We start from the raw sequence: 25,905 nt of genomic DNA, 5'->3' as shown, positions 1-25,905 counted from the left end.
TTGATTAAATAAAGTATAAAAGGATTAGAACCAAGACTAAAACTACTTATGTACGTTAGAGAGTTTGTAAAGGATGAATGAATGTAGGATAGAATTGTGGAACAACTTATATGCGAGAAAAAGGTGAAGGAAAGTCTATGCATTATTAGTGATTAAGTAATGCAAGAGCTTTGATACTTGTGTAACCAAATCATGATTAAGGCGAGCTTCTCTCGAAGTGTTTAGACTCACACTTGCTCACCTTTTGGGATGCAAATGACTATGCTTGATTAGACGAGGTATATCTAGAAGGAATAATTTATAATACCTTATAGAACTTCTCGTTTAAGAACAACAACAACTTGGCACCTAATGTCCACACTTGTTCGCCTTTCGAGATACAAGTGTTGGAAGTTATCTGGCTAAAGTGGAGTTTGTTGCCAAATTCCTCCTTATGCACATTAGTCTTATCATTGCTATTTTTCCTCTCGGGTAGTTAGCGATTGACACTGGCCAGACGATGAATATAGCTCAACTAATGCGATAAAGAATTATAAGCTAAACTTCTTATCAAAAACTTATCATAAACCTAACTACTAATAACACATTAACAAGTAAGAAGTCAAGAGATGACAGATTTAAAAGGTCTAAAAATGTAACATATGTATAAAAAAATATAAGCCTTAGGCCATTGCACAATATGAACAACATATATTACAACGAAGTATAAAAATGGAGAGAAAAGAGAATGAAAAATATTACAAGTTTTATAAGTTATAGGGTACAGATCCTTTCCTATTCAAGAGTCAAGCTCTCACTTTTGCAATTGATCAAAGCCGGCATAAAGGCTATTCTTTTTCGCTACTCACTAGGAATTGACCTACTCAAGCCTTTGATCCATACAAGCGTTCGACTTGCCCATGCAGACCCCTCTTTCTCTTGGTGGGGATTTGTATATAAAATAATATTAAATTTCTCTAAACATGTTGATATTTCCATAAACATTTATATGAGTTCATGAGTTCAAAATCGACAATCAAATTGCCATTATAATGTAACACAACTCACAACCATTTGAAAAACCATTAAATGTGTTTTTTTAAATCTTTAAAAATATTCATAAGAAATCAAAATTTTATTTATATCTTGACATGTTTCCACCATTTTTCTTTTCTTGAGAAAAAAACAATTTCTACAAAATTAACACCTCCATACTTTGGTAGACATGAGAGGAAGGAAGAAGGAAGAAGGAAGAAGGAATTTATTAACTTAATTTATAGTCGAGGGCATTATAGTAATTTAGTAATCTAGGGTTTTTATGCATAAATATTAGTCTTCCTCTTAACCTTCTTCAGTTGCAGCCGCCGAAGAGCTCCAAATCCTCTTTTCATTCACTTCATCGATTCCCAGATTCCGCCATGGCGACCGGAGCTGCACCGCCTCGTCAACTCTCACAGAAGGAGGCCGACATTCAGATGATGTTGGCTGCCGAAGTTCATCTTGGCACAAAAAACTGCGATTTTCAAATGGAACGATATGTTTTTAAGCGCCGAAATGATGGTATGTTTCCTTTAGATCTTCCTTGGTTTGTTGCTCCAAGTTCTGTGTTCTGTTTTTTCCTTTTTATCGGCGATTTCGCTTTGACTGATATTTAAAGTTCTAATGAGCGGGTTGTTATTGTTCTTTAGTTTCTTTTTCAAGAATTTCTCGACTTTATTGTGATTGGAATCATATATATTTTAGTTCGGAAGTTCCAGTCTTTGGCTATTCTTCTGTTTATCTCTTTAAAATTTTCTTCATTTTCTTTGGATTTTTTCTCCAAATTTTCAGAACAGCATTAAGTACTTTGATGCTGTTTTGAGTTTTGTCGCAGAATGATGATTAACACGTTTCGAATGCTTTGCTTAAAGGGAGGGCTCAATGGGGTTTGTCTATATAATGTGTTGATGTTAGCTTATTTGAATTGTTGAGTTATGGTTGTGTGTGGTTTTTTTTATTTATAAAAAGTATTACTTTGTTATTAGGAATCTACATCATTAACCTTGGGAAAACATGGGAGAAACTTCAGCTGGCTGCAAGAGTTATTGTGGGTATTGAGAATCCTCAAGATATCATTGTTCAGTCTGCTCGACCCTATGGTCAGAGGGCTGTTTTGAAGTTCGCTCAGCACACTGGTGCTCATGCTATTGCTGGGAGGCACACTCCTGGAACATTCACCAACCAGCTTCAGACATCATTCAACGAGCCACGCCTGCTTATACTTACTGATCCTAGAACTGATCATCAGGTGTTTAAATTTAGAAATCAAGATAAGTTCATGGTTTTAAATTTAGCTCCAAGAAAAATGGTGGCTTTATATTGTCAATTATGATACCGTTCATGCCTGCTCCATTGATTTATTTGTGTTTGGATTCACTTGATGCTTTTGTTTATTGACGTAGCCTTGTTGATTCTTACTTGCAGCCAATTAAGGAAGCTGCACTTGGTAACATTCCCACAATAGCCTTTTGTGACACTGATTCTCCAATGCGGTATGTTGATATTGGAATCCCGGCCAACAACAAGGGAAAACATAGCATAGGATGTTTGTTCTGGCTTTTGGCAAGGATGGTTCTACAAATGCGTGGGACAATTCGTGCTGGCCACAAATGGGATGTGATGGTAAAAGATCTTGTTGCAATTTTCTATTGGTACTTTAGAAACAACATTTGGACTTAGTTTTCAATTAACAATTATTTGTGGGAACGGTTTTCCATGCATAGGTGGATTTGTTTTTCTATCGTGAACCTGAGGAGGCTAAGGAGCCAGAAGAGGAAGAGGCTCTTCCACCCGCAGATTTTGGCATTGCTGACTATAGTGCTGCTCCACTTACCTCAGACCAATGGACTTCACAAATTCCCGATGCCCAATGGGGTGCTGCAGATGCAATTCCTTCTCCTGCGCCTGTTGTACCTGCTTCCGGTGCTGAATGGGCTCCAGAGCCAGGTTGAATATAAGCTTTTGTTTTTAATTCTTTATTTGAATAGAGCTGTCTGCCTTTAGTATGCTTATTCACGTAAACATGTTTTGGTCTCTTTGGAGAACTGTTTCCTCTTAGGCTAGATAAGTCATTTTGTCTGCTTTCCGTATGAAGTTTCTGATTATTCTCTACCTACCTAATACTGCCAAACAATCCCGTTCTTTGCATTACATTGTTTTTGCATCTTTAGACATCCTTTACCAGGAGTTGTAAGATGCTTCCTACATGTATTTGTACGCACTCTCTCACCATTGTTTTCCTTTGTTTCCAGTTGCTTTGGCAGCAGATGGATGGGATGCCGCAGCAGCACCTCCGCCGCCGCCAGCAGTTTCTGCTGAGGGAACGGCACCTTCCTCCGCCAGTTGGTTTTGAGAGAGAAAAAGTTTAAAGTTCCGTACCGAATTGTACTCTAATGGATTAATTATTATGAGTTTTCTTGTTTATTTAGGAATGACATCGGTCCTTTTTGGTTGGAAAATTGATTTCTTTTTTTATAGTCCAGTTTTAGATTTTAAGATTGAATTTTCCGACTTCCATTACATATCTTAAGTCCCAACAAACAATATATTAATTTTGGATGGCTAAAGGTGGCATGTTTTCTTTGAAAGTTTTGGTGAAGTGAGCGTAACAACTAGAGTCGAGTTAATAGTGGTTTAATCTTTTACGGGAATATTTGAACCTCAATATTTGATGTGTTTTGTGTTGTACTGATAATGTTAGAGATGTTCAATTTATCAATGGGATGGTGCCGTGGCATGAACATCAGTTCACTTAAATGATATTTTTTCATAAATAATGCATAAAAGTATATTCTATTAATTTGGCTTTTTATTTTAAAATATAGAAATCACAAATATGAAAAGTTATATATATGAAAAATTATTGTAGTTTTTTTTCCAATATCTTCAAACTCACCAATTGAAGTAAATTTCAAGATATTTTCATTCGTTTGTAAATCCAATTTTGAATTTTGACTTTAATACATAATTATAATAGCAAAATTCTGTGTTCTCTATTTCAGTGGATTACTTTTTAATACATAATTGTAATATCAGATGTTTCTTATTAAATATATACGAGATTTATTTGAAATATATACAATTTTATTGTCATATATCATTTGGTTATTTTGCAAACATATACTTCATATCTAGATTGCAGAGATAAATACCATATAATATTAATATATTAAAGCATAATCTCAAATATTAATTACAAGATAACAAATGGAGAAAGATTGAAATCTTAATAAGAGAGATAATAAGTAGTAAGGTTAAAATTGTCCACCAAAGTCTAGGTATAAAATATATATATTTGTGAAATAATCATTTTTCAACTATGTTAAAACTTAAAACTTCCTTTTTTTTCTTATTTTACCCTTATACCGACCTTGCTTTTTATTTATTATTTTAATTAATGTGTAACTATTACTATTTAAATCTCAATGTAATAAATATGTTTGAATTGAATGTTTAAACTATAAATATAAATATACATATATATATATATAATACAGAAATTGAATGTTTAAACTATAAATATAAATATACATATATATATATATATAATACAGAAATTTGGAAGTCCTCTGATGATGCTATGCATTTGCCTATGAGACAGTTTTAAAATAACGAAGTAAATTAAAATATTTATAAACTATAACAAAATTTTAAATTCTATCACTATAACATATCAATACTAACTATAACATATCAATACTATCAATATTGGTTAGAAAACAATTCTAATTTCTTACCTTCAATATCTCGAAAATTCATATCTCAATTGCTTCATCTAAAGGAGAAGAACACCTAATCCCACGAGGAAATTCTGCCTCGATCCTCGAAATGAAATGGGGAGAAAGAATAGGGACTGATAATGGCATCCCAACCACGTGGACATCTCTCGTTATGTGCAAGTGAGAGATGGTTGAGATTAAAGCCACCAAATTTCAAACTTAATAATTTTCAATGTTTCTATTCAAAATTTTACATTATCCAATACTTAAAAATCATAGGTTCTTTAACTTAAAGACTAAATATCTAAAAGAGACGAGAAAATACGCAACCACACTGACGAGAATAAGCATACAATTGCTTGTATAGACAAACTCATAGAATAGTATAAACTTGTACAATTAGGAACCAAAACTTGTGACATTCAAATACGAACATCCTACTTAATGATACTCTGCAATCTCAAAGATCCGAGCTGTATTGTCAAGAGCAACAGAAACAAGATACTCAAGGTTGGCACACACCGCGAGAGATTGGATGGCATCAGAGTGCCCGGAGAAGGTTTTTACACATTCTCCAGAGAGGCTATCCCATATTCGTACTCGACCATCGACACATCCAGTAGCAAGGTATCTCGACGTGCCAATCCAAGTAAGACATGTTACTCCATCCTGTCCAAGATGAAAGGAAGCTATATTTATGCTTAAACAAGCCAAACCCTACTAGTCAATTCTACTTACAGTCTACACTAACGAAGAATTATGAAGATCAGTGAGATCAGTGATAAACTAGATAGTATTTTATGGACTTGTAAACACAAACAAGTAGTCAATAGACCTCGTGCTGGCATGTACTGCGTGGCGTTGATTGTTGAAGATCCCAGATAATGAGCTTTTGATCCATTCCTCCAGTTGCAGCCCATGGGGAGCTGCAGTTCAAGATTTCAAAAATCAGAACATTTATTAGGCTTACAGAAAAGAAAGTGTCTATAACATTTTGCACTAACTTCAACGTCCTTAATAATTTAGTGACACGTCGAAGGCATTTGGTTATTCGTTTTACAGTGTATATGCTTTCATAAATCATAATTTCTTTTCTGAAAACTCTAACTTGTGATAGAAAATTATATAAAAACAAATCACAATACCTTGGTGCCAGACCGATGCATTCAATTGAATCTGAATGGGAAACAAGAGAATTCACCACCTGTCAAAAGCAGCAAGTTTTTTGCATGAGAAACAGTAATACAAAACAGAAGTCCACGGCCATAAAAAACACACATGATCCAAGCAACTAACTATATAAAAAACGCCTAAAATAATGTGTCTTCATTTCAATCTATCTATTGCATCATTAAGTAATCAAAAAATCAGAAATTTGCATCCACGGTTGAAAGCAATGTCAATTTATTTTTATTTTTCCTAATCATTGTGGATATCCAGACCTCAAGTAATCTTACATTACTTTCATTGACCCTACAACATTTAGCATTACAAGCAATTGCAATAGCCCAACCCACAATGGTTAACGCATGGAAATTGAAAAGTAAGGATCTAAACTTTGCTGCAAGGCTAATCAACAGAGCTACAACTGCTGGCATTTATCAACAATTCTGGTCCAACTCCCCCAATACTAAGACAAATACAAAATATCTTGCACATTACACATATCTGATATCTAGTTCGACATGAACAAATAACTAAATAAAGTCTGGTAAAAGACAGAAGATCTGTCCCAAGTTTTTAAAGAAAACAGACACATAAAGTGAGCCAGAAGCCCAAGAAAGTTCTTACAAATCGTTGTGCAATGTTTCAAGAAGATACAATTTTTAAGCTTTCAAAAATCAAGATGATAGGTCGCTTCAGCTCCTATATAAACTAGTTCCCACCATGCCATAACATATAAAAACTAATGTCATAACCGTTAACTATGTAGTTCTCACTCAACTAAACTATAATTATTCTTCTCAATGGTTATGTAATATACAATCTAGTTGCTCAATCAATGTCTTTCAAACAAAAAGAAATCCAAAATGTGGCATAAATTGTTCATTCAAATGCAATCAACTTTGTGAGACAAGAAAGATCAAGGGATGGGTTATATTAATTGGAAAGAACCCCCCAACATCCCCATTTACATAACTGCTAACTAGACAAAAGAAGCTCATCTAAATAAATCGTAGAAATAACCTTTCCAGTTGCTATGTTCACAATATGAACAGAACCATCTTTTGAACCAGTAAGAGCAAGTGTTGAATCAGAAGTAAGTGCTAGAGAAGTCAATCCTTCAGTGTGATAGGGATGACCTGAATAGTGCAAAAATATAAAATCATCACCATTTGAAGACTAAAAGCAAGGAAACAAACAGAAGCCAAGATAAACAAACCACTGATTCTTCATTGTTATTTTTGTAACCAGAATTTGCAAGCTCTTTTCACATGGCACTCTCAAGAACAAAAAAGATCAAGTTATGTATTCAAAGCATACTCAATACTGGAAAGAAGAGGTGCAGCCTGTAGGATGGAGTTTCAAGTATGTTTGGTCCGTAGAAAAAGATGATACAACTACGGTAGTTATGCTTGATTTCCATTGATATAAAGAATCTTAAGCCTAACCATGCTGAGCCACTTTTTTTTTTTTAAAAAAAAAAGAGAATTTTTATTGATTAATGAAATAAAAGGAAACCCCACACCTAGAGGTGATTACAAGAAAACTCTCCAACTGAAAAGGAAAAAGAATAAACTATAATGAGCAAAAGGATGCACAGATATGCACAACGAAAAGCATTTGATACAACTAAATCCATAAAACAATCAAAAGAGGAATTCCAAAAAAGACATCTGTTATGTGCCCCCCCCCCAAAGGATCTAGAAGAACAATCGCACAATAGCCAACCAACATGTCCTTTTAGAAAAACCAAAAGGATGCCCCACAATAAAGGAATAGGTCAAAAATAGACTTAGGACATACTAGGGACTAACCAAAAGCCTCCAAAACATGTTAGAATTGATTTGCAAATGAGCAAATAAGTGAGCTGGAGATTCGGCATGATGTCAACACATGAGACACCAAGTAACTAGAAAGATGCACGTAAGGTACTTCTCATTGAACCCAATCAACCGTATTTATAGCACTAGGACTAAGCACCCAAAGGAAACTTTTGATCTTCAAAGATCATTCAAGGGTGGAGGAAACTGAACCTATTAAATCAACCACGAGAGAGTTAACAATAAAGCTCAAAGAAATATCTGTTAGGAACCAAAATAGTATGGTATGTCTTTGTCCCACATGTGTTAGAATGGGATGATCAATGTGGTACTTAAGTTGCTTGGCTCTCCCACCCCAGTAGCTGGCTTTTGGAGTGTGGTTCTCCAAGGTGCTTAAGTACCTAACAAGATGAATAGGCCAGGACGAAGGCAGTCCAGACATTAGGGTTGAGCCATGGGTTTGAAACTCTCAATTTCCATTTCTGGTTTAGCGAGTTCACATCACACATCACCATGCACTAATAAGAAAACCTACGTCATTCCACCAAACCTTGGCTAACATTCTCAAAGTAAATCCTCAACAAGCTCATGATACATTTACTCCCTGCTGAAGTATTTGTTGGTATTGTAGGCTACCCTTGAAGTTGAGTTCCCTTCTTGAATGATCAAGATATTGAGTAAAAACTCCAACTACACAGCCACATCTTCAAAATTCTGAAAGAAGCGTACCACTACTTTAATTCCTTGCTTTGAGGATGATTCAAAAATAGTATGTAGATATTATTCTAATCGTTTGACCTAATGGCATAGGGCCAAGGCTGATGAGGAATCAAACAAATAGCCTTAAATAGATTATAGAAGTATGAAGGTTACAAGGTTTTGACTTTTGACAAACACTCAAACTAGATGGAGTAAAAAATACAAGATCACAAAACTTAACAAAAAAAATTATATCCTATCAGAAAATCTAGTTTATTTCTTTTATAGGACAGAAAGATTAGAAAAGCAATTTTCCATGCATGGTCTTGTCTCCACATTGGCAGTATTTGTAAGGCTGCTCACGAATTACAGCACCATCATCAGCCGTCGATTTGCCACCAGATTTCGGGATATCGCAACTGGCGGCATCAATGTGGCCACACCAACCTCCCAGCATGGGTAGCGAGCAAGAACACCGAAGGAAGCGCATGTGTGGGCTGGCAAATGAGGGTCACGCCACATTTCGGTTATTGGAAGTCCAATGTCACGCCATTTGAAAGTCTACTAGGGTTGGTCCCACCAAGACATTTGGAAGCATTTGACCCGGGCCTTTTTATGGATCACATGGAAGGAGAGAAACATGTGACTTTTCCAAACAAAGGAAACTATTTTGATAGTTATTTCAACATTATTATCCTTCATGCTATGGATTGATGTAAATTTTCTTCATTCTTCACTTCCTGCACCCTTTCTAACCTTATAACCAATTGGAGGAATATTATGCAACTCCTTTGGTTCCAGCTTCGGCCGTTTTTTGTAATTTCATTCATCAATAAAATTTGTTTCTTATAAAAGAAAGTTAGCAAGAAAGTATCATTTGTAAAATTCGAAAGAATGATTCAATTTCAAAATCAAGCAAGTCTATCACTAACGAGGCATTTGGTTAGCGATAAAACTAAGAGTTGAGTTGAGTTAGTAATAATTACAGGGAAGTCATAGGGGGAGTTGACACGAATAACGAAGTGAGAAATATGAGTGTTTTAGTAAGAAATGTGAGTTGATGCAAATAACGAGGTAATAAACCTCTTTAATTATTGGTGAACCAAACAATGAATTGGGTTTTTTACCCACTCAACCCACCTCTCCCAAATTACCCAAGTTGTCAAACACCCCTAATCTTTTGCACTTCAGTCTCTCGTACCAGCAAATTCATCCTTTATGTTTATAAGAGCTCGTTATGAGCTTACATATTCAGAAGCAGTTGGAATAAGGCTGCACCTAACTTTCACAAATTGGCAATTATTGGAAACTAAATTCTAGAAACCTCCTAACCAATACATCATCTGTCCAATTGAAATTTTACTCCCAAATAGTAAACTACAAAAGATTGATGGTCAAGATCCAAAATCAGTCAAAGGATTTCCACTTTAACCTCTCCTGAGTATAAAATTTCAACAAATTTATGACTTATAAGGACTAATTTAAAATGAATCATACGAACAAGTTTCTGACATACCCCTCACGACATGAATATTCTCACCACTTCTTGGATTCCATATCCTCATTGTTGCATCATCAGAACCTGTGCATATAATTTTACCTGAAGCAACAAAAGCTCTTAATATCATCATGGTCATTAGAAAGAAAAAAAAGGCATGAATTCAAATCCAAGATTGGATTGTACTCCATAGTCCATATACAATCCACCTTGAAAGAAGAGGGTAGATTTGTATATATTCTTGTTGAATTTAGATTAGATATTGATCCTTTTCATTTATTATTATTATTATTATAATAAGAAACAAAAAATTTCATTAAATAAAAGAGACTACTGCTGAAAGATACAAACTCCCGAAAGAATAGAAAACATAATAAAAAAAAATAAAGTACAATAACCACAACAGGACCAAAATAAAGACAATAAAAATCTATGCGTGAATAGAAGGTTCAATTGAAGCAAATATGCTGCTAAAAGAAACTCACGATCAGCTTAAATAGGAAGCACCAAAAAGCTTCAACCGAGCTAATTCAAAATGATCCAAAGGAGAAGCTTTTCATTAATTATTAAATATATTTTCTTTTTATAAGTAATTTGCTTAGCAGAATTATTAGAATATTGTATAGATCACAGAATCTATTAGTTAATTACTTGGGATAGGAAGAAATAAAAGAAGAAAATTAGTTCAATACCATCCGGAGTAAAATCACCACATGTAACACTAGCACCGTGACCAGAAAATATATTAAGATAGATGCCTCTATCAGCATTCCACATCCAAGCGGTGGAATCTTCAGAACCAGCCAAAACCAAATGTCCTCTTGGATGCCACCTTACCCACTGAAATACACAATGCTAATTATTTATTTATTTTATAAAGAACAAAACAATCAATGAGAAAAAAAGTATAAAAAGCATAACAAAGGAAAGAAAAATAATTTTTTTTTTAAAAAAAAACCAAGTCCACAGAAAGAAGTCCCCTAAAGGAAGAGATTCCAATAAAAATCAATAAGACCTGAAGTATAATTATGACATCATCGATGCCTAAAAGCTAGAGAGAAACATAAAATCTAACAATGAACTAAACATCACAAGGACGCCCCTCTAAACCACAAAAGATACAATTGCTCAATGTTTTTTTTTTTACCCAAAGGGCCCTACAAAATAACACATACCCAGCTTACCAAAAAAAAAAACTCCCTTTATCCCAAGAAGGGCAACGGAGGAACTCCATGCAAATCTCCATGTAATCCATGTGTCTTCAAATATGCGACAATAAATGTAACAACAAAGCAAATCCAAGTAGATTGAGTAAACTTGCAACTTCAAATGTTATGATCCAAATCTTCCCCCACTTTTCCGAGGAAGGATACAACAAAATGGACCCATCAATAAGTGCAACTGCCTCAAAAGCCCATCAAGTATATTAACATTTCCATGTATAGCTCCCAACTGAAGAACTTAACCTTCTTTAAGATTTTCAACATCTAGAGAGGACAATACAGACTTACTAGACAAAGAAAGGTTCAACAAATAACAAAACAAAGAGCTACAAGAAAAACCCCTAGAGGGATCAAGTGTCCAAAGACTAAAATATCTTCTCCATCATCTAAACTCAGTCTCCTCAAGATAAGAGAGCCACGATATCTGTTGTCTATCAAACAAATGAGAGTTGGCCCAAGAGATAAACAGCTCCTTACACGAACATTGACATTAACCATCCAGCAATTTTTAATAAAACATAAGTCATAAACAAGAAAACACAAAGCAGAGGATCTATCCCCTAAAAGTACATTGCTTTCTCATCCCCACAAAACAATAGACCTATTGAAAGCAATAAACTCAAACACGACACTTTACGTGAAAACCCGAGAATCGAGAGAAAAACCACGATATTGTTAGTTTTATTATTTTATGATGATTTACAAAGGTACAATGAGGGAACTTAAATAGGATATACAAGGGCAAAGAAAAAAAAGGAAAAGAAAAATTTATGGTAAACTTTCCATAAATACTTTTTTCCATAAACACCCTAAGGGGCAAGCCTGTTCATCTTCACTATTACTGGTTCCTCCTCTGACCTCAGTCTCATCACCATTGTTCTTCTCTTCCAATTTTTCAAGAACGGCAAATCAAACCTGACATTCTCACTCATCTTATTATTAGTACAAGATTCAGTAGGGTTTTCCATACCTTGATCTCGAGGAGGTTCAAAATCTTGAACAGGAGTCAACGACTGACTAGTAGGGGACATAACTTCCTTTATGAGATTCCTCATGTAATACGTTTTCCAGGGAGCTTGGTTTGTAGGTAGGATAATAGGATGAGGATCGAAGTCAAACACAGTACTAGGAGCAGGTTTGATAAGTTCTATGGTGTTGTTAGACTTTTCACTCACTCTCCCCTTGAAGATGGCTAACAAGAAAGTAGGGTTTGTCCTCACAGAAGGTAACATCCATAGTATCGAAGTATTTCCTACACGACGGATGAAAACATTTATAACTGCATTGATGAAGGGGATACCCAACGAACACACATGGTTGATTAGGGCCAAAATTATGGACACAAGTGGTACACCTAAACACAAGGAGGGAAACCTCAGAAATTAGAAGAGTAGAAGGGTAGGACTGCAGCGACTGCTTAAGACAATCTAAGGGAGTATGAAGGTGGAGGATACGAGAAGACATTCTATTGATTAAATAGGCTGCTGTAAGAATAACATCTCCTTACAGGTACGAAGGAAGGGAAGTAGATAGCATAAGGGACTTGGAGGCTAAGAATTCACTAAGGTTATGGTTTTGAAATTCCAGACCATAAATTATCACTCCCAATAATTGCAATTTTTGTATGGAATTGTGTTTCAATGGTGTCGTAGAAGTTTTGGAAAATAGATGAAACCTCGGATTTATCGGTAATAGACCTAAGTAAGATGTTAGATACCTAGATTAGTATAGGGCAGAGGTATAAGGGTAATTAGATTTGTTGGCAGTTAGATGGTTATAAATAGGAAGTTGGGGAGGGAAGAAAGGCATGAAGATTATGGTGAAGGAATATGATTGGATTACTCCTTGAGAAAGAGGAAAAGCAGAGGGCAAGGTTCTTTTGTTCTAAGTTCATTTTGTGATTTTGTATTGCTTTGTTCTTAAGTTTTCTGTTTAGGAGAGGTAACTGTTTGTTGAATGTGACTTTTGGTTAACGTGATTCATCTCATGAGGATCACTAGTCTTTCATATTGTAATTTGTGTTTGAGATATCAATAAAATAGAAACACTATATTAGTGTTCTATCATAAAACGAGTATGATCATCAATGAAAGTTACAAACCACCGTTTCCCAAATGAGGTGGTGACCTTGGAAAGACCTCAAACGTTATTATGGATAAGGGTAAACAGTTGTATATGTTTATATGGTTGTAAGGAAAATGAAACCCAATGTTGTTTAACCCGAATACACACATCACGAGATAGAGAGGAGACATCACGTTTAGAAAAAGGATGGAGAAACAAATATTGCATATACCTAAAGTTTGGGTGGCTCAACCGAAAATGCCACAACATACAATCATGTTTAGAAGTGCTAAAGCAAGGCAGTAAACTAGCCCTAGAGAAACTACTACCGAAGGTATCATCATCAAGAATGTAAAGTCCTCCGCTATGCTGGGCAATCCCAATCGTCCTCCTCGAGCTCATGTCCTGAAAACAGACAGATTCAGGTAAGAAGATAACTTTACAATGCAGCTCACGAGTGATCTTGCTTATAGATAGCAAATTGTAAGACAATTTAGGCACATGCAAAACATTATGGAGAGCAAAATCATAAAAGGGAGCTATTTGTCCTTTGCTAGTAATTGGGGCTAGAGGGTCATTGACTACTTGAACTTTTTCATTACCGACACATGGGGCATAAAAGATAAAGTGCTCCAAAAAACTTGTCCAGTGATCTGTAGCCCCCGAGTCTAGATTCAAGGAATTCTTCCCATCAACGCTAATAAGCCCAAGGGACTGAAGCATACCTAACTGAGCAATGACACCCAAAGTAGGAGTCTTGGTATGGCTTGTAGTAAGGTCAGTTGATTGAGAAGTGTTGGCAGTGGTAGTCTCACTAACGTGGGCATATCCTAAGTTATGTTTCTTGTTGGAGGACCGTTTCTTACCTCCTGGGGGACGACCGCGGAGTTTCTAACACTGATCCTTGGTGTGTCATTGTTTCTTGCAGTGCTCACAAACAGAGATTGGTTTCCCATTATTCTTGTCACTATCATGATTCGAGGACCGAGCACTAAAGGCAGCAGAGCAGTGGTAGAGGTAATCAATACACTCACGGCACTAGTACAGTCTTCTTCAAGACGGACTTCAAAACACACTTCCATTAGGGAGGGAAGAGGTCTTTGTCGAGTATACGACCACAAACAATAGCAAATTTGGGTTTAAGCCCTACAAGGAAGTCATAAATATGGCCAACCTCTTCAAGTTTAGCATATTGTATACCGACATTTGGTGTGTCCCAAACCGTCTCTTTGCACAAATCCATCTCTTGAGTCTTGTCAGAGAAGAGAGAGCTTGTTGAAAAAGGTAGTCATGTCTAGGGTCCTTTGTTTGCAATCATGGACCTATTTTCTCAGGGTATACAACCGAGAGGCATTCTGTTGTTTCAAGTAAAGGGTCTAAGTTGTATCCCATAAATCTTTTGTTGTGGCTGCATACATTAAAGGTTTGTCAATTTGAGGTTCCATACTATTAATCAGCATGGACTGAATGAGTGAATCCTCCCCTTTCCATAGTTGTTCTAAGGCGTCACCCAGTGGAGGACGTATAGTCTCTCCAGTTAAGAAGCCAAACTGGTGGCGACCTTCAAGAAACATCTTTACTACTTGGGACCAAGAAAATAATTTTGCCAATTTAATTTTTCATCCGAAAAATTCCCTGTAAACGAACCCAAGAGCCAGTTATATAATTTGACGATAAGTTAGAGAACAAAGTTACCGGATTCTTGGAATACATCGACAACTCGATTTGTTTGGAATGCGCCAAAACTCACCCGCTACAACCCTTGATCTGTTATGGAGTTGGTCAGCCCCGTTCCCATAGAGAAAAGGTTGCTGTAAAGAGTCGATGGACAGATTTGCATTGCTGTACAGATTTGACAGTTTTGCAGGTTGTTGTTCGGCGGCAGATGACTGGAAGGGTAGGCTGGTTGAACAGACGACAACACGTAGAGGAGGCTGGGTTGGGCGGTGAGATGAAAAGGCAACGGCGCATGAGGTGGTTTCTAGCTGGAGGGGTGCGCAGACGATAGTGAGGGTTGGCCCATTGGATAGATTGGTGGCGTCTGAATCCTTTGGAATAGTTCTTCCACGGCAACGACGGCAGCTTTAAGTTCAGTCTGGGTTTCTCCTAGGTTGGTTTCTAGGGTTTCGTTATTGCTCGTCTTTGATACCATATTGAAAGCAATAAACACAAACATGAAACTTTACATGGAAACCCGAGAACCGAGAGAAAAACCACGATATTGTTAATATTATTATTTTCTGATGATTTACAAAGGTACAATGAGGGAACTTAAATAGGATACACAAGGGAAAAGAAAAAAGGAAAAGAAAGATTTATGGTAAGCTTTCCATAAATACTTTTTTCCATGAACACCCAAAGGGCCAAGCTCACAAATTCTAATAAGATCAAATGAGAGTAAGAATGGAGATTAATAGAATTCTTTTCCCAAGGTTTCCTACAAGTACCTTTGACCTCACTTGATACCCACTCAACCGATGAGAACGGTATTAGCTTGCTATAATCCTATATCATAGGGATTCCCTAATTCTATATTCCTAATATTCATTGGCTTTCCAACCATCTCCCAAATACTTATTATTCATGTATCTAAACCATCACATCCAAAAGACTAATGACTTGATCAAATTACTAGTTTTATAAAAAATAATCATAGCTTTACCTCAATTCCCCCTCCAGGACCTTCAAGTGTGCATTTAAGATTCCCAGATGAAGTATCCCAAATTTGAATAATTCCATCAAAACTCCCTGATGCAAGTAGTTGCCCATCTGCACTAAACGCTAAGCTAGACACGGAATCCTTGTGACCTGCAGCAGTTTTCCTTAAATAAGTTAGTTAAAGATAAACTGATAGAAGATCTATGATAATTCATAGATTCAGCCAATGCAAAGGTGGAACACACATAGGAAGCACACTTTTGGTTTTGGAAGTGAAAGGTAAAACAAAAAATATGTATAACTATTTGGAGTATCATGCACACACCACTAAGCTCCTGTGCAAAATCTCCTCGACCGATCTTCCACATAAATCCCTTGTCATCTCCACCACCTGTTGCAACCAATGTGGCATCTACTGGACTACAAACCACCGTGTAAACCTCACCTGAAAATGGATACCCCAATATAAACTTCCATTAACATGAAGAACAAATTTAAATAGTCACATTAACTTATATGCATGAAAAGACACCTGCATTCATAAATATGAATAAGGGCTAGTTTCACTTCCATTAGGAAAATTTCTTAGAGCTATTACTACATTTAGATTTAAACCTTCGTGACATAGGTAATTATAGTCCTCAGTTGATTCATTAACTTAATATATGAACTTTAAAAAGACAGTGAAAGAAGAAAAAGAAAGCCATGTAGAATCTATATAACTAATTGGTAGTGGCACACAAAAATTAGAAACAATTAAAATACTCTTACCAGTATGGCCAGTAAAAGTGTGAACTGAATCATCAGCCTCATCTGAAAACCAACAATTTTCAGAGCAGAATACTCAGATAAATTTCTGAAACCTTAAAACATAATTTAGAAAATAAGAAACCAATACAATAGAAATGTTCTTCGAGAATATGAAACATTAAGCAAGCAAAGATTACTGGTATATAAAATATCATACCAAAATATTCGTCATCAGAGCCTTCTTCATCAACAGCATCAGGAAGATCTTAAATCAACACATAAAATGTAATAATTAATAATTAGTAAGCAAACTTCACAAGAACATAAATGCAAAATCAACAGAGGAATGACAGACCTTCCTCATCAACCGGAACTTCATGGATTATGTCAGCTTCATCAAGGAAGACCTCACCGTGATCATCTTCCTCCTCGTGTGAACCTGAAATGCTCATAGGTCTCTCCCGGTACACTAAATGGAATTCCTGTCGAAGAGTGTAAAGAGTAAATGTGAGTCAAGGAAGCCTTAATTTAATTTCAACGATGCTTTTCCTTCTGTTCTGTTTTGACTTTTTACATAGTGAATTATGGCCCAACCCCCAATGTCTCCACACGCCTTCATGGGCCTCAATGGTTTTCTTAAAACACACACACACATAGAAATTCAACAGAAATAAGAATTTTTATTATTATTATTTAAACAGAAATCAGAATATTTCTCAGAGAAACATATTTTTTTCTTCAAGCAACTTTAACAAAAACCTTCACTCTTAAACTTTTTATTATATCATTTATCACCGATACCATATTTTAAAAAAAAAAAATTGTACTTTTCTGTTATAAACTTCACACAAAAAAAAAAAAAAGGAAAGATAATTGTTTTATCCCCTAAAATGTTGCGATGCTAAAGGATGTCTTGCTTTTTTATAAAACACTGCTCATAAGTGATAGAATCAAACTATTAAGAAAGTATACAGCAAATCAACTAAAAAGAGTATATAAAATATAAAAATATCCAAAAGGCCAAAACTTAATGAATACACAAAATCATTCCAGAAAAAACTTCAAATTATCCCCCAAAAACTAAGAATTAACGAACGGCGACGGCAGTGGCAGAGAGCTGAATGGCGGTCGTGACTGCAGCGCGGCAGTTGGGTAGTGCGGCCGCGATGCTCAGGTGTTGGCAGTAAACAAAACTTAGAGATAGAGAAGGAAATCCGAGGAGACTTACTAGCGGCGACAACCCTAGCGAGTGGCAACAGAAATGCCGGTAGGACTGGGCGGCGGACGCGCGGTAATCGGAGCTGGGAGCGGCGGTAGACGTGTGCAACTGAGAGAGAGAGTGCGCGAAGGTTAGGTGGTTTGCGTGAATGAGGGAATGTGTAGGGGAGAGAGAGTCGCGTTAGTTTTTTTTTTTCTTCTTTTCATCGAATTTTGTCCTTTCAGCTTTCAATATTATTTTATTTCCTTCCAAACTATAAAAAATAAAAATAAACTCAAATTGCAAAAGACATCCAAAAGGATGACTAGAAAAATAGTAAATTTGAGGGCTTGTTTGGACCCCATGGAGTGGGCTACTCCTTGTCTAGCCCATTTGTTTGGGCCCTAGATTACCGTAGACCAAATTATCACTCCTTGTTTGTGCCTAAAATAACATAAACCAATAATCGCAAATTTACTAATTAGGTTTGTTAAAAAATTTACAAATATAGCAAAATTATCTAATTCCATCAATAATATAAATCTATCACTGATAGACCATGTTACAAAAATTAGTTTATCACTGATGGATCATACGAGTCTATTAGTAATACAAGTCTATTAACAATAGTTTTACTATATTTGCCATTTTTTGAAATGTTGTTATATAATTAATTATTATTCCTAAAATGGTCAGCAATTACAATTTTTCATAACATAAATCGGGGATTAGGGTTTCCTAATCTTCACCTTTTTAATTTATCTCAGTCACACATAACACGTCTCTTTCTCTTTGGTATTTGGTAATTTCTTCTAAAAACTCTCTTAATCATTTCTAAACTTTGTCTATCCCTCATCGTTTTCTTCCACTTTCCTTATTTCAAAGGTTGTTTTTCTTCTCCAAATTTAATGTTCTCTTTTTCTTTATTTTCCTCTATGGATGTAATGATTGAATTTACTCTAAATGCAACCAAACAATTTAGTAATTATGCATAAACTACCCTAATTAAACGAAATTAGGGTTAATATCGAATACATACCTTTGTAGCTTCTCAATTTCTTTATATCTCCTCACGAACCTAGACCACCACTAGAGTTTATGAGTTATTCTTCAGACTTAGAATCGTGTTGTGGGGTCCAGTAGGTGAAGGAAATTGAGAGAGATATAGAAAAATAGAGGAAGAACTTAGGTTTGAGATTAAGGAGATAAGTAATTTATTGAGAGAAAATTGTAATTCCAAACTAGAAAATTGGCATCAGTTTTTCAACTATTGAAAAATAGCCTTTAAGTAAGCTAATTGCATGTAATTAGTTTATTAAATCGCAACACCTAACAATCCACTAAACATTAATGGAACTTAGTGGGCTAAGTATTTGCATTTAATGTAGCCACTTATCTTACTAAGACTTAGTGGAATTATCCAACAAAAGGTTAGATTTTTCCACTAACTTTAGTCAAAGAGCAATACAATCATTTGACAATTCAAGTTAAAGTCAAACTTTTACTTTTTCAAGTTAAAAGTCAACATTTGGACGTTTTACCATTTTGTCCATCTTGATTAACTCCGACCTCTCAAGTATGAACACACATTCATTTTTTAAAGAAATTCAAATCACATTTGAATACAAAGCCGATCAAAGTTTAAATTTTCAAAGTCAAATGTCAACATTTTGACTTTTTACACATTTGACCATTTTCATCAATTATGAGCTTATGAATATGAATTTGTATTCATATTTTTAATATTTAAATCACATTTTAACATAAATCTTTATCTCAAATTTATAACCGATGACTATATCAAATATATTTATCTGTTTCTCTCTCTTTACCTAATTCAAACAATTCAAATTATTCCAACATATTGTTCTAAGTTAATTCCATATGAGACAGCAGGGGAACATAATGAACCTATAGATGTTGGACTATAATAATATGAGATTAATTGTTTAAATCCTTTTAGACCGAGCTAATCAACATTCCTTAACTAACTTGTCATTCCAGTAAAGTTCCATAATTGCACTCCTCTCACGATCAAGGCTTAATTCAAGTGCAGTGAGTAACACATTGATTTCCAAAGTATTTATTAAACATGTTTTCAAGCAAGGGTCAGTTGGAGTTGTTTCTGAGGTGAATGATTTCAACTGACATCATGCCACATCCCGGTCCAAGTAAGTAGGTGCTCAGGGTGGGGTGTGACATTTTTCTTAAACATGTGAAGTTGCTTGGATGTTAAGTTATTTTTTATACTTGACACGATTTTTGATAGATGTGAACAGCAAGTCAAGTTTGCAAGGAAGAAGTCATTTGAATTGATTTTGGTCACAAGAGGCATCTTCCAAACACAAAAATTTGAACAAAATAAGTATTCATTGGATTAATATTTCGGTAATCTTAGGGCATTATCGATCGAGATTGCATGAGTAAGCAATAAAACTTGGGCAACATTGCACTAGGATGCCATGAGATTAGAGTTTTGCATGCATTTTGTGTGGTAATCTCGATCTCCATCTCAGGTGAAACCGACCCTGAGATTACCCTAGAAAATGCATGTAAAACTCATTTGATCTCGAGACTTCTTCATCGAATCTCGAAAAAATTCATGAATCTCGGTCGAGATTCATCATCTACACTTACTAAGATTCATGAAAAAGCTGTGATTCTTCGAAGGAGTTCATGATAAATAATAACATCAATCCATATTAGCTCAACATTTCAATAATAACTATATCAGATTTCTCACTCGCCTCAGATTTCAAACTAAAAATATAAAAACATAAACTAAACAACTAAGAACGTAAACTAGAAAACTAAAAACAAACTAACTCACCTTGATCGATTTGAGTTCGAGGATGACTTCTTCAAGTTTGGGGAAGCAAGAATTAGGAAAATTCAAAAGATTTCGGTAGTGTTCTTGCTTAGTTCTTGGCCAAAATGAGAAAATCTTGGAGGGTTTAGCGCATTTTGTGAGAATGTCAAACAGATGGTATTCTAGGGGTATTCAATCATTTGATATATCTCTTCATTTTCAAATATTTAATAAAAAATGCACTATCTCAGTGATGCACTCCAAGATAGACCAAAAATTTTCATTGAAAGAGTTTTTTAAATGTTGGGAAGAATCTCGAGGGTCAAACTAAGTCGAGATTGATCGAAAAGAATAAGATTACAAGTTTTCAAAAACCATGCTATTTTTTAAATATAGAACCAAAATGGTGTTATTTTTGTCAATTTCCTAAAAAATAAGTTAAATAGAAGTCATAGAAAGATGAGAGAAAATAGTGAAAAAGAAAGTTCTTTTAAAAAATTTATTTTTTGATGGGGAAAAAAGAAGAATAAAGAAAATTTTCATGCGAAGGCATTTTTTAACTTTTCATACCTCATCTGTACTAAAACTCAACTTTTAAAAAATTAATCCAAAAAATCTATAACCCCTTCAAAATGGGTCAATTTTTCCTAATTCCCCTTCTCTAATCTATGGTGTATTCATATCCATGATTTTCAAACGAAGGAGGGGGAGCTTGTCCTCAAAGTATTGTGGCTTCATTTTGATGCAATCCATTGAAAGTGTTATTGTTGATAGATATCATATTTCTTGTTGATTGAAGGTTAGTCGTTTACTTGTTTTCTTATAATTTATTTTGTGTTTGCTGCAGTATTTCAGCCTCCTTTGAGTGAAGATCGTAGGAGGAGTTAGAAGGAAAATTTGAAGCCTTAATCGTCCTTCGTTGTTTTCAATATCTGTTTGTTCTCTTTTAGGTAATCTTTCTCTAAAATTTATCATACAATTTTATCCAACTTGCTATCCCATTTAAGTTCGTGTTACAATTATGTTTTTTTCTTCTCTGCTGTAATTTGTGAATTTACTCTACTGTTTTTCTTTTAGAATGTCTTAAGGCAGATTTGATCCCCTCAAGTGTTAGACTGAAACAAAAAGAGTGTTGCTTAGAGAAAGAGAGTGAAATTTCTTGTCACTGAAAAGATAGATGAAAGAGGAGAGGGGGAAATTGCAAAACTTCCTACATTTTGTGTTTCAATGGATAATGTATAGTTTAAGTATTTTGTGATAATATATACAAACATGAAACATTTATAGATTAGATGAGATATATATGTTTTGGTTTTTCTTTTGTTTTCATTCTATACTTTTCTTACCTCACATAGCAAATATTAATCATCCATATATAATAATTGAACAATAACACAAATAAAAAATTAAATTAATAGAACTAGATAGTTTTAAATCATTATAAAAGCAACTAAATAATTCAAAATCACTTTAAAAGTTTGGAACCAAACTTAAACTCGATAGTCTAAAAACTGATTTTATAAAATTGCTTAAAAGGATTGCAAATCATTACCACGATAAGCTTTAGGGATAAATAATATAAGAAAATTTGTCAAATAGAATATTTAACAATATATTTATCTTTTATAAAAAAAATAAATAATAAATAATTTTATATTATAATAGTTTTGTTACGTTGAATAAACAACTAAATATAAAGTCACCCTTAAAGTTTCACAAGTTCATCCAACCAATCAACTCCTAGACATCTTGTTTAATTTAGCTTAAAATAAAGTTTTAACAAAATCCCCTAAATTTCAATTTGGGGCTTAAATTTCCTATTCCATTCTCATACTTCCACGTGTCTACTTTTATCTAATTCAACAAAAGCCATTTTGCAACCACAGCAATAAGATAAGCTTTCAAATGTTGACCGTTGATCTCTTATTTCCTTTCAATCCAAGCCCTCCATCTCCACCACATAATCCTTTAGCCTTTCTTTAGGTTTCAATTTACCACAAAAAAATAATTCCTCCTATCCCCCCAAAAACCACACAGAACTCACAAATCCCTCACCGGACCCATCATCAATGGCCGCTCTTCACCAAACCACCGCCTCTCTTCAGGCCAAGCTCCTTCCAACCGCTCGAATCTCCCGAACCACTCCCGTAAACCTCTCCTTCTCCGCCACTTTTCCTTCTCGCGGACTCCGCCTCGTCCAGCACCGCTCTCACGGCGGCGCAAGAATGTCGGCCACAGCCGCCGGAAGCTACGCTGCAGCACTAGCCGAAGTGGCAGCGTCGAACAACACACTTGACGCCACAAGCAGCGACGTGGAGAAGATCGAGAGCGTGTTTGCGGATCAACGGGTGTTCGATTTCTTCGCGAATCCTACGATTAGCGTGGAGAAGAAACAAGCAGTGGTGGATGAAATGGCTTCTTCGTCATCTCTACAGCCGCATTCAGCAAATTTCTTGAAGATCTTGGTGGATGCGAAGAGAATCGACATCCTGAAGGAGATAGTTACGGAGTTTGAATTGGTGTATAACAAGATAACGAACACGGAGCTTGCGGTGGTGAGTTCGGTTGTGCAATTGGAGCAGCAACATTTGGCGCAAATCGCGAAACAGGTGCAGAAATTGAGTGGCGCGAAGAATGTGAGGATAAAGACGCAGATTGATCCAAGTTTGGTGGCTGGATTCACAGTCAGGTTTGGGAATTCTGGATCCAAACTCATTGATTTGAGTGTTAAGAAACAGCTTGAGGAAATTGCTGCTCAGCTTGATCTTGGCAATATTCAACTGGCTGTATGAAATTGAATTGCAAATGCATTTTGTGATATTTTTTTCTTTTTGTTTTGTTTTTTTTAATTTGTTGAGTGGTAATTAATAATTATTGGTACTATATAAATATATATATAAAATATATATTTGGTGTAATTTATTGGAATTGCTTAGAATCCTTAATTTGGTAATTTTGTAAATTCGTGGCTGGTCATGTTTGTTGGAAGTGGAACCAATCGTACTTTGTATAATAGTAAGGAGGTTAAGTCATGGTTAAGGGGAAAAAGAAAAAAGAAATTTATGTGACAAAATTTGAGATATGAAATTTCAAGCCTCCAAATTATGTGATAATATTGCAATCTTTCAAGATATTTATGAAGAATTTAAGAAAGTATTGAGATTGTATGAAACAATTTTAAAAACGGAAAAAATCTCACATAAGATATACTATAAATTCCCTAGCCAACATTCAATTAATCGACCACATGTGCTTGTGTAATTTTTCGTCTCAACGATCATGACACTCGATCATGATCGTGTAGAAAATGATACATGATTGTCTAAGTAGTAGCAACACCAGTCACATGTATGCATGTAATTCTTTTTCTAAACGAACATGAAATGCAATAGTGTAAGAAATGATACACGATCATGTAGTTCTTTTTAACGATGTAAAGAATACTTCATGTAATTTTTCTTCTAAATCATCAAGATACGCGATCGTGTAGGAAATAACACAAGATCGTGTAGTTTTTTTAGCGATGAAAAAAATTAATTCAAATCTAAACGATCGTTTATATCATATCAATGTGATATTTAAACGATCCTTATATTCTGTAAGATGGATTGTAATAAATAAAGAGAATGTGGAAAGAGGAAATAAAAAGAAGACGAATAACAATAGAAGAAAAAAAAAATATGGAAGAAAAGCTGAAGAAATCTATAAGGAAATATGAATAAATTGCAAAGAAAAAGGAAGAGAAGTGGTGAATCGTCCCCTGTATCAAGGATAAATATGAAATATATGAATTTTTCTATCAATTTTATGGGTTTTTAAATTTTGTTAGAATGATCCTAAATATTTTGATATTTTGTTATATTGATGAAAATTTACATAATTATTAAGTTTTAATTGAATCGAAATAGTAATTATAATACTTTGAAGCTCTTACAAAAGTTAGCGTGGATTTAGTTAATAGTAACTTTTATGGTGTCCATAAAAGGAAAAAAAATGTCATTTGGTATAATTTAGTTAATTATATAGAAGAAGTTGCAAGAAAAGTATCGTGTGGCGTGTACAACAGTGTATTATATACTTCATGTTTGGTGTATCGTTAATTGATGTACTTTATATTTAGTATATTAATCGGACTAATATATTTTATAAGGATTTTTCCTACAATAAATAATTGGGATTCTTTTGATGTATAAATTGTTGTTGGGAAAGAGACGTCGAAAAACAAGCCTTCCATCGACGCAGTAAAGTATATGTCGGTAGTCTTAATCTATCCCGACGTAATGTTTCTGATGTCGGGCAAAACTATATCATTTACGACACTGTAAACATAAATGTCGGAGAATGTGACACAACTAAATACATATTTCCCTTTCCTCGATATGGTTGTGACAAACGTCGGGATTGACTTCCATATTTTCGATGTTTACCTTTAAGGCGTCGAGGGAAAGGGTCGAAATATATTTTTAATTGCTTCGCCTTCTCCGACGCCATGCAGGAAACGTCGAGATTGTGGCTTATATTTTCAACGTGTTCACCTACAACATCAGAGGAAATAAAACAATTAAACAATATATTTTCTATCCTCCAATGCGAATTGCATTTGTAGGGAATGAACAAGGGTATTTTGAGTATTAAGTCTGGTGCATTTCAAACTTATAAATGTCTTCATAGTGAGAAATGCGCAGTGAGAATAAACCCTGAATAACGAATAAAATTCGATCACGTTTTGAGAAGTTTAGAAGCACAATGAGGAAGGTAAGTCTTCAAGGAGAAATCGTGCTTGGGGACAAGCATGATGTGGAGTGATGCTTGTGAACAAACATTATTCTTTGGGGATTGGTAACTTGTAGAAATACAACTTATTGTGGCTTTTTAGGTAGAATAATGTGACCAAAACGCATAATAAAAGTATTAAAATGTGTATTTTATATTGAAAATCCATAACTATTTAGAAATATACCTTACACAAACTTTCATGCCTGTTTTATAGTGTTTTCTGTATGATTATTTATTTCATAACCCCATTTTTTTAAAAAGTATTTTTATCCGTAGTCAAACACCTTAATTTCTAAATGAACTATTTTAAAAATTAAACATTTCAAAAATCAATACAAATAGAGATTCATGTACACGTCCTACTACCTTGTTGCATAAAAAGAATCAAATACAAAGGATTTCTTCTTCCTTGTTGCCAACTTTTTCCTCCTCCATTTTGAAAGTTGTTCTCTTCATATCGAGTCTAATTAAGTTAAGAAAATTATTAGATAGTTAAATTAATACATCAGT

The 25,905-nt window shown here is 34.8% G+C and overlaps 3 protein-coding genes across 3 annotated transcripts; 2 read left to right on the top strand and 1 right to left on the bottom strand.

Moving 5' to 3' along the window:
* The first annotated feature begins 1,304 nt into the window (after window positions 1-1,304).
* On the top strand, window positions 1,305-3,605 carry LOC101211495 (40S ribosomal protein SA). The gene is made up of 5 exons (XM_004138324.2): window positions 1,305-1,539; window positions 2,004-2,266; window positions 2,443-2,640; window positions 2,742-2,964; window positions 3,270-3,605. Exons 1-5 carry the CDS (start codon window positions 1,398-1,400, stop codon window positions 3,368-3,370), a joined length of 927 nt encoding a protein of 308 aa, XP_004138372.1. The 5' UTR covers window positions 1,305-1,397; the 3' UTR covers window positions 3,371-3,605.
* A 1,328-nt stretch (window positions 3,606-4,933) lies between these two features.
* LOC101211245 (angio-associated migratory cell protein) lies at window positions 4,934-18,053 on the bottom strand. Its single transcript, XM_004138323.3, has 12 exons — window positions 17,841-18,053; window positions 16,968-17,094; window positions 16,830-16,877; window positions 16,634-16,675; window positions 16,188-16,307; window positions 15,867-16,012; window positions 10,610-10,757; window positions 9,936-10,019; window positions 6,924-7,039; window positions 5,882-5,940; window positions 5,572-5,662; window positions 4,934-5,405 (listed from the first exon to the last, which is right to left on the bottom strand). The coding sequence occupies exons 2-12, from the start codon at window positions 17,062-17,064 to the stop codon at window positions 5,178-5,180; spliced, it is 1,179 nt and encodes a 392-aa protein (XP_004138371.1). The 5' UTR covers window positions 17,065-17,094; window positions 17,841-18,053; the 3' UTR covers window positions 4,934-5,177.
* A 4,545-nt stretch (window positions 18,054-22,598) lies between these two features.
* Window positions 22,599-23,581, top strand: LOC101211740 (ATP synthase subunit delta, chloroplastic). Its single transcript, XM_004138325.3, has one exon. It carries the CDS (start codon window positions 22,689-22,691, stop codon window positions 23,409-23,411), a length of 723 nt encoding a protein of 240 aa, XP_004138373.1. The 5' UTR covers window positions 22,599-22,688; the 3' UTR covers window positions 23,412-23,581.
* Window positions 23,582-25,905: the final 2,324 nt, after the last annotated feature.

Source organism: Cucumis sativus, chromosome 6 (genome assembly GCF_000004075.3).
Source record: "Cucumis sativus cultivar 9930 chromosome 6, Cucumber_9930_V3, whole genome shotgun sequence".
NCBI classification, from domain to species: Eukaryota; Viridiplantae; Streptophyta; class Magnoliopsida; order Cucurbitales; family Cucurbitaceae; genus Cucumis; species Cucumis sativus.
The sequence above is the reverse complement of the archived record's forward strand: the minus strand, read 5'-3'. Positions and strand labels throughout refer to the sequence as shown.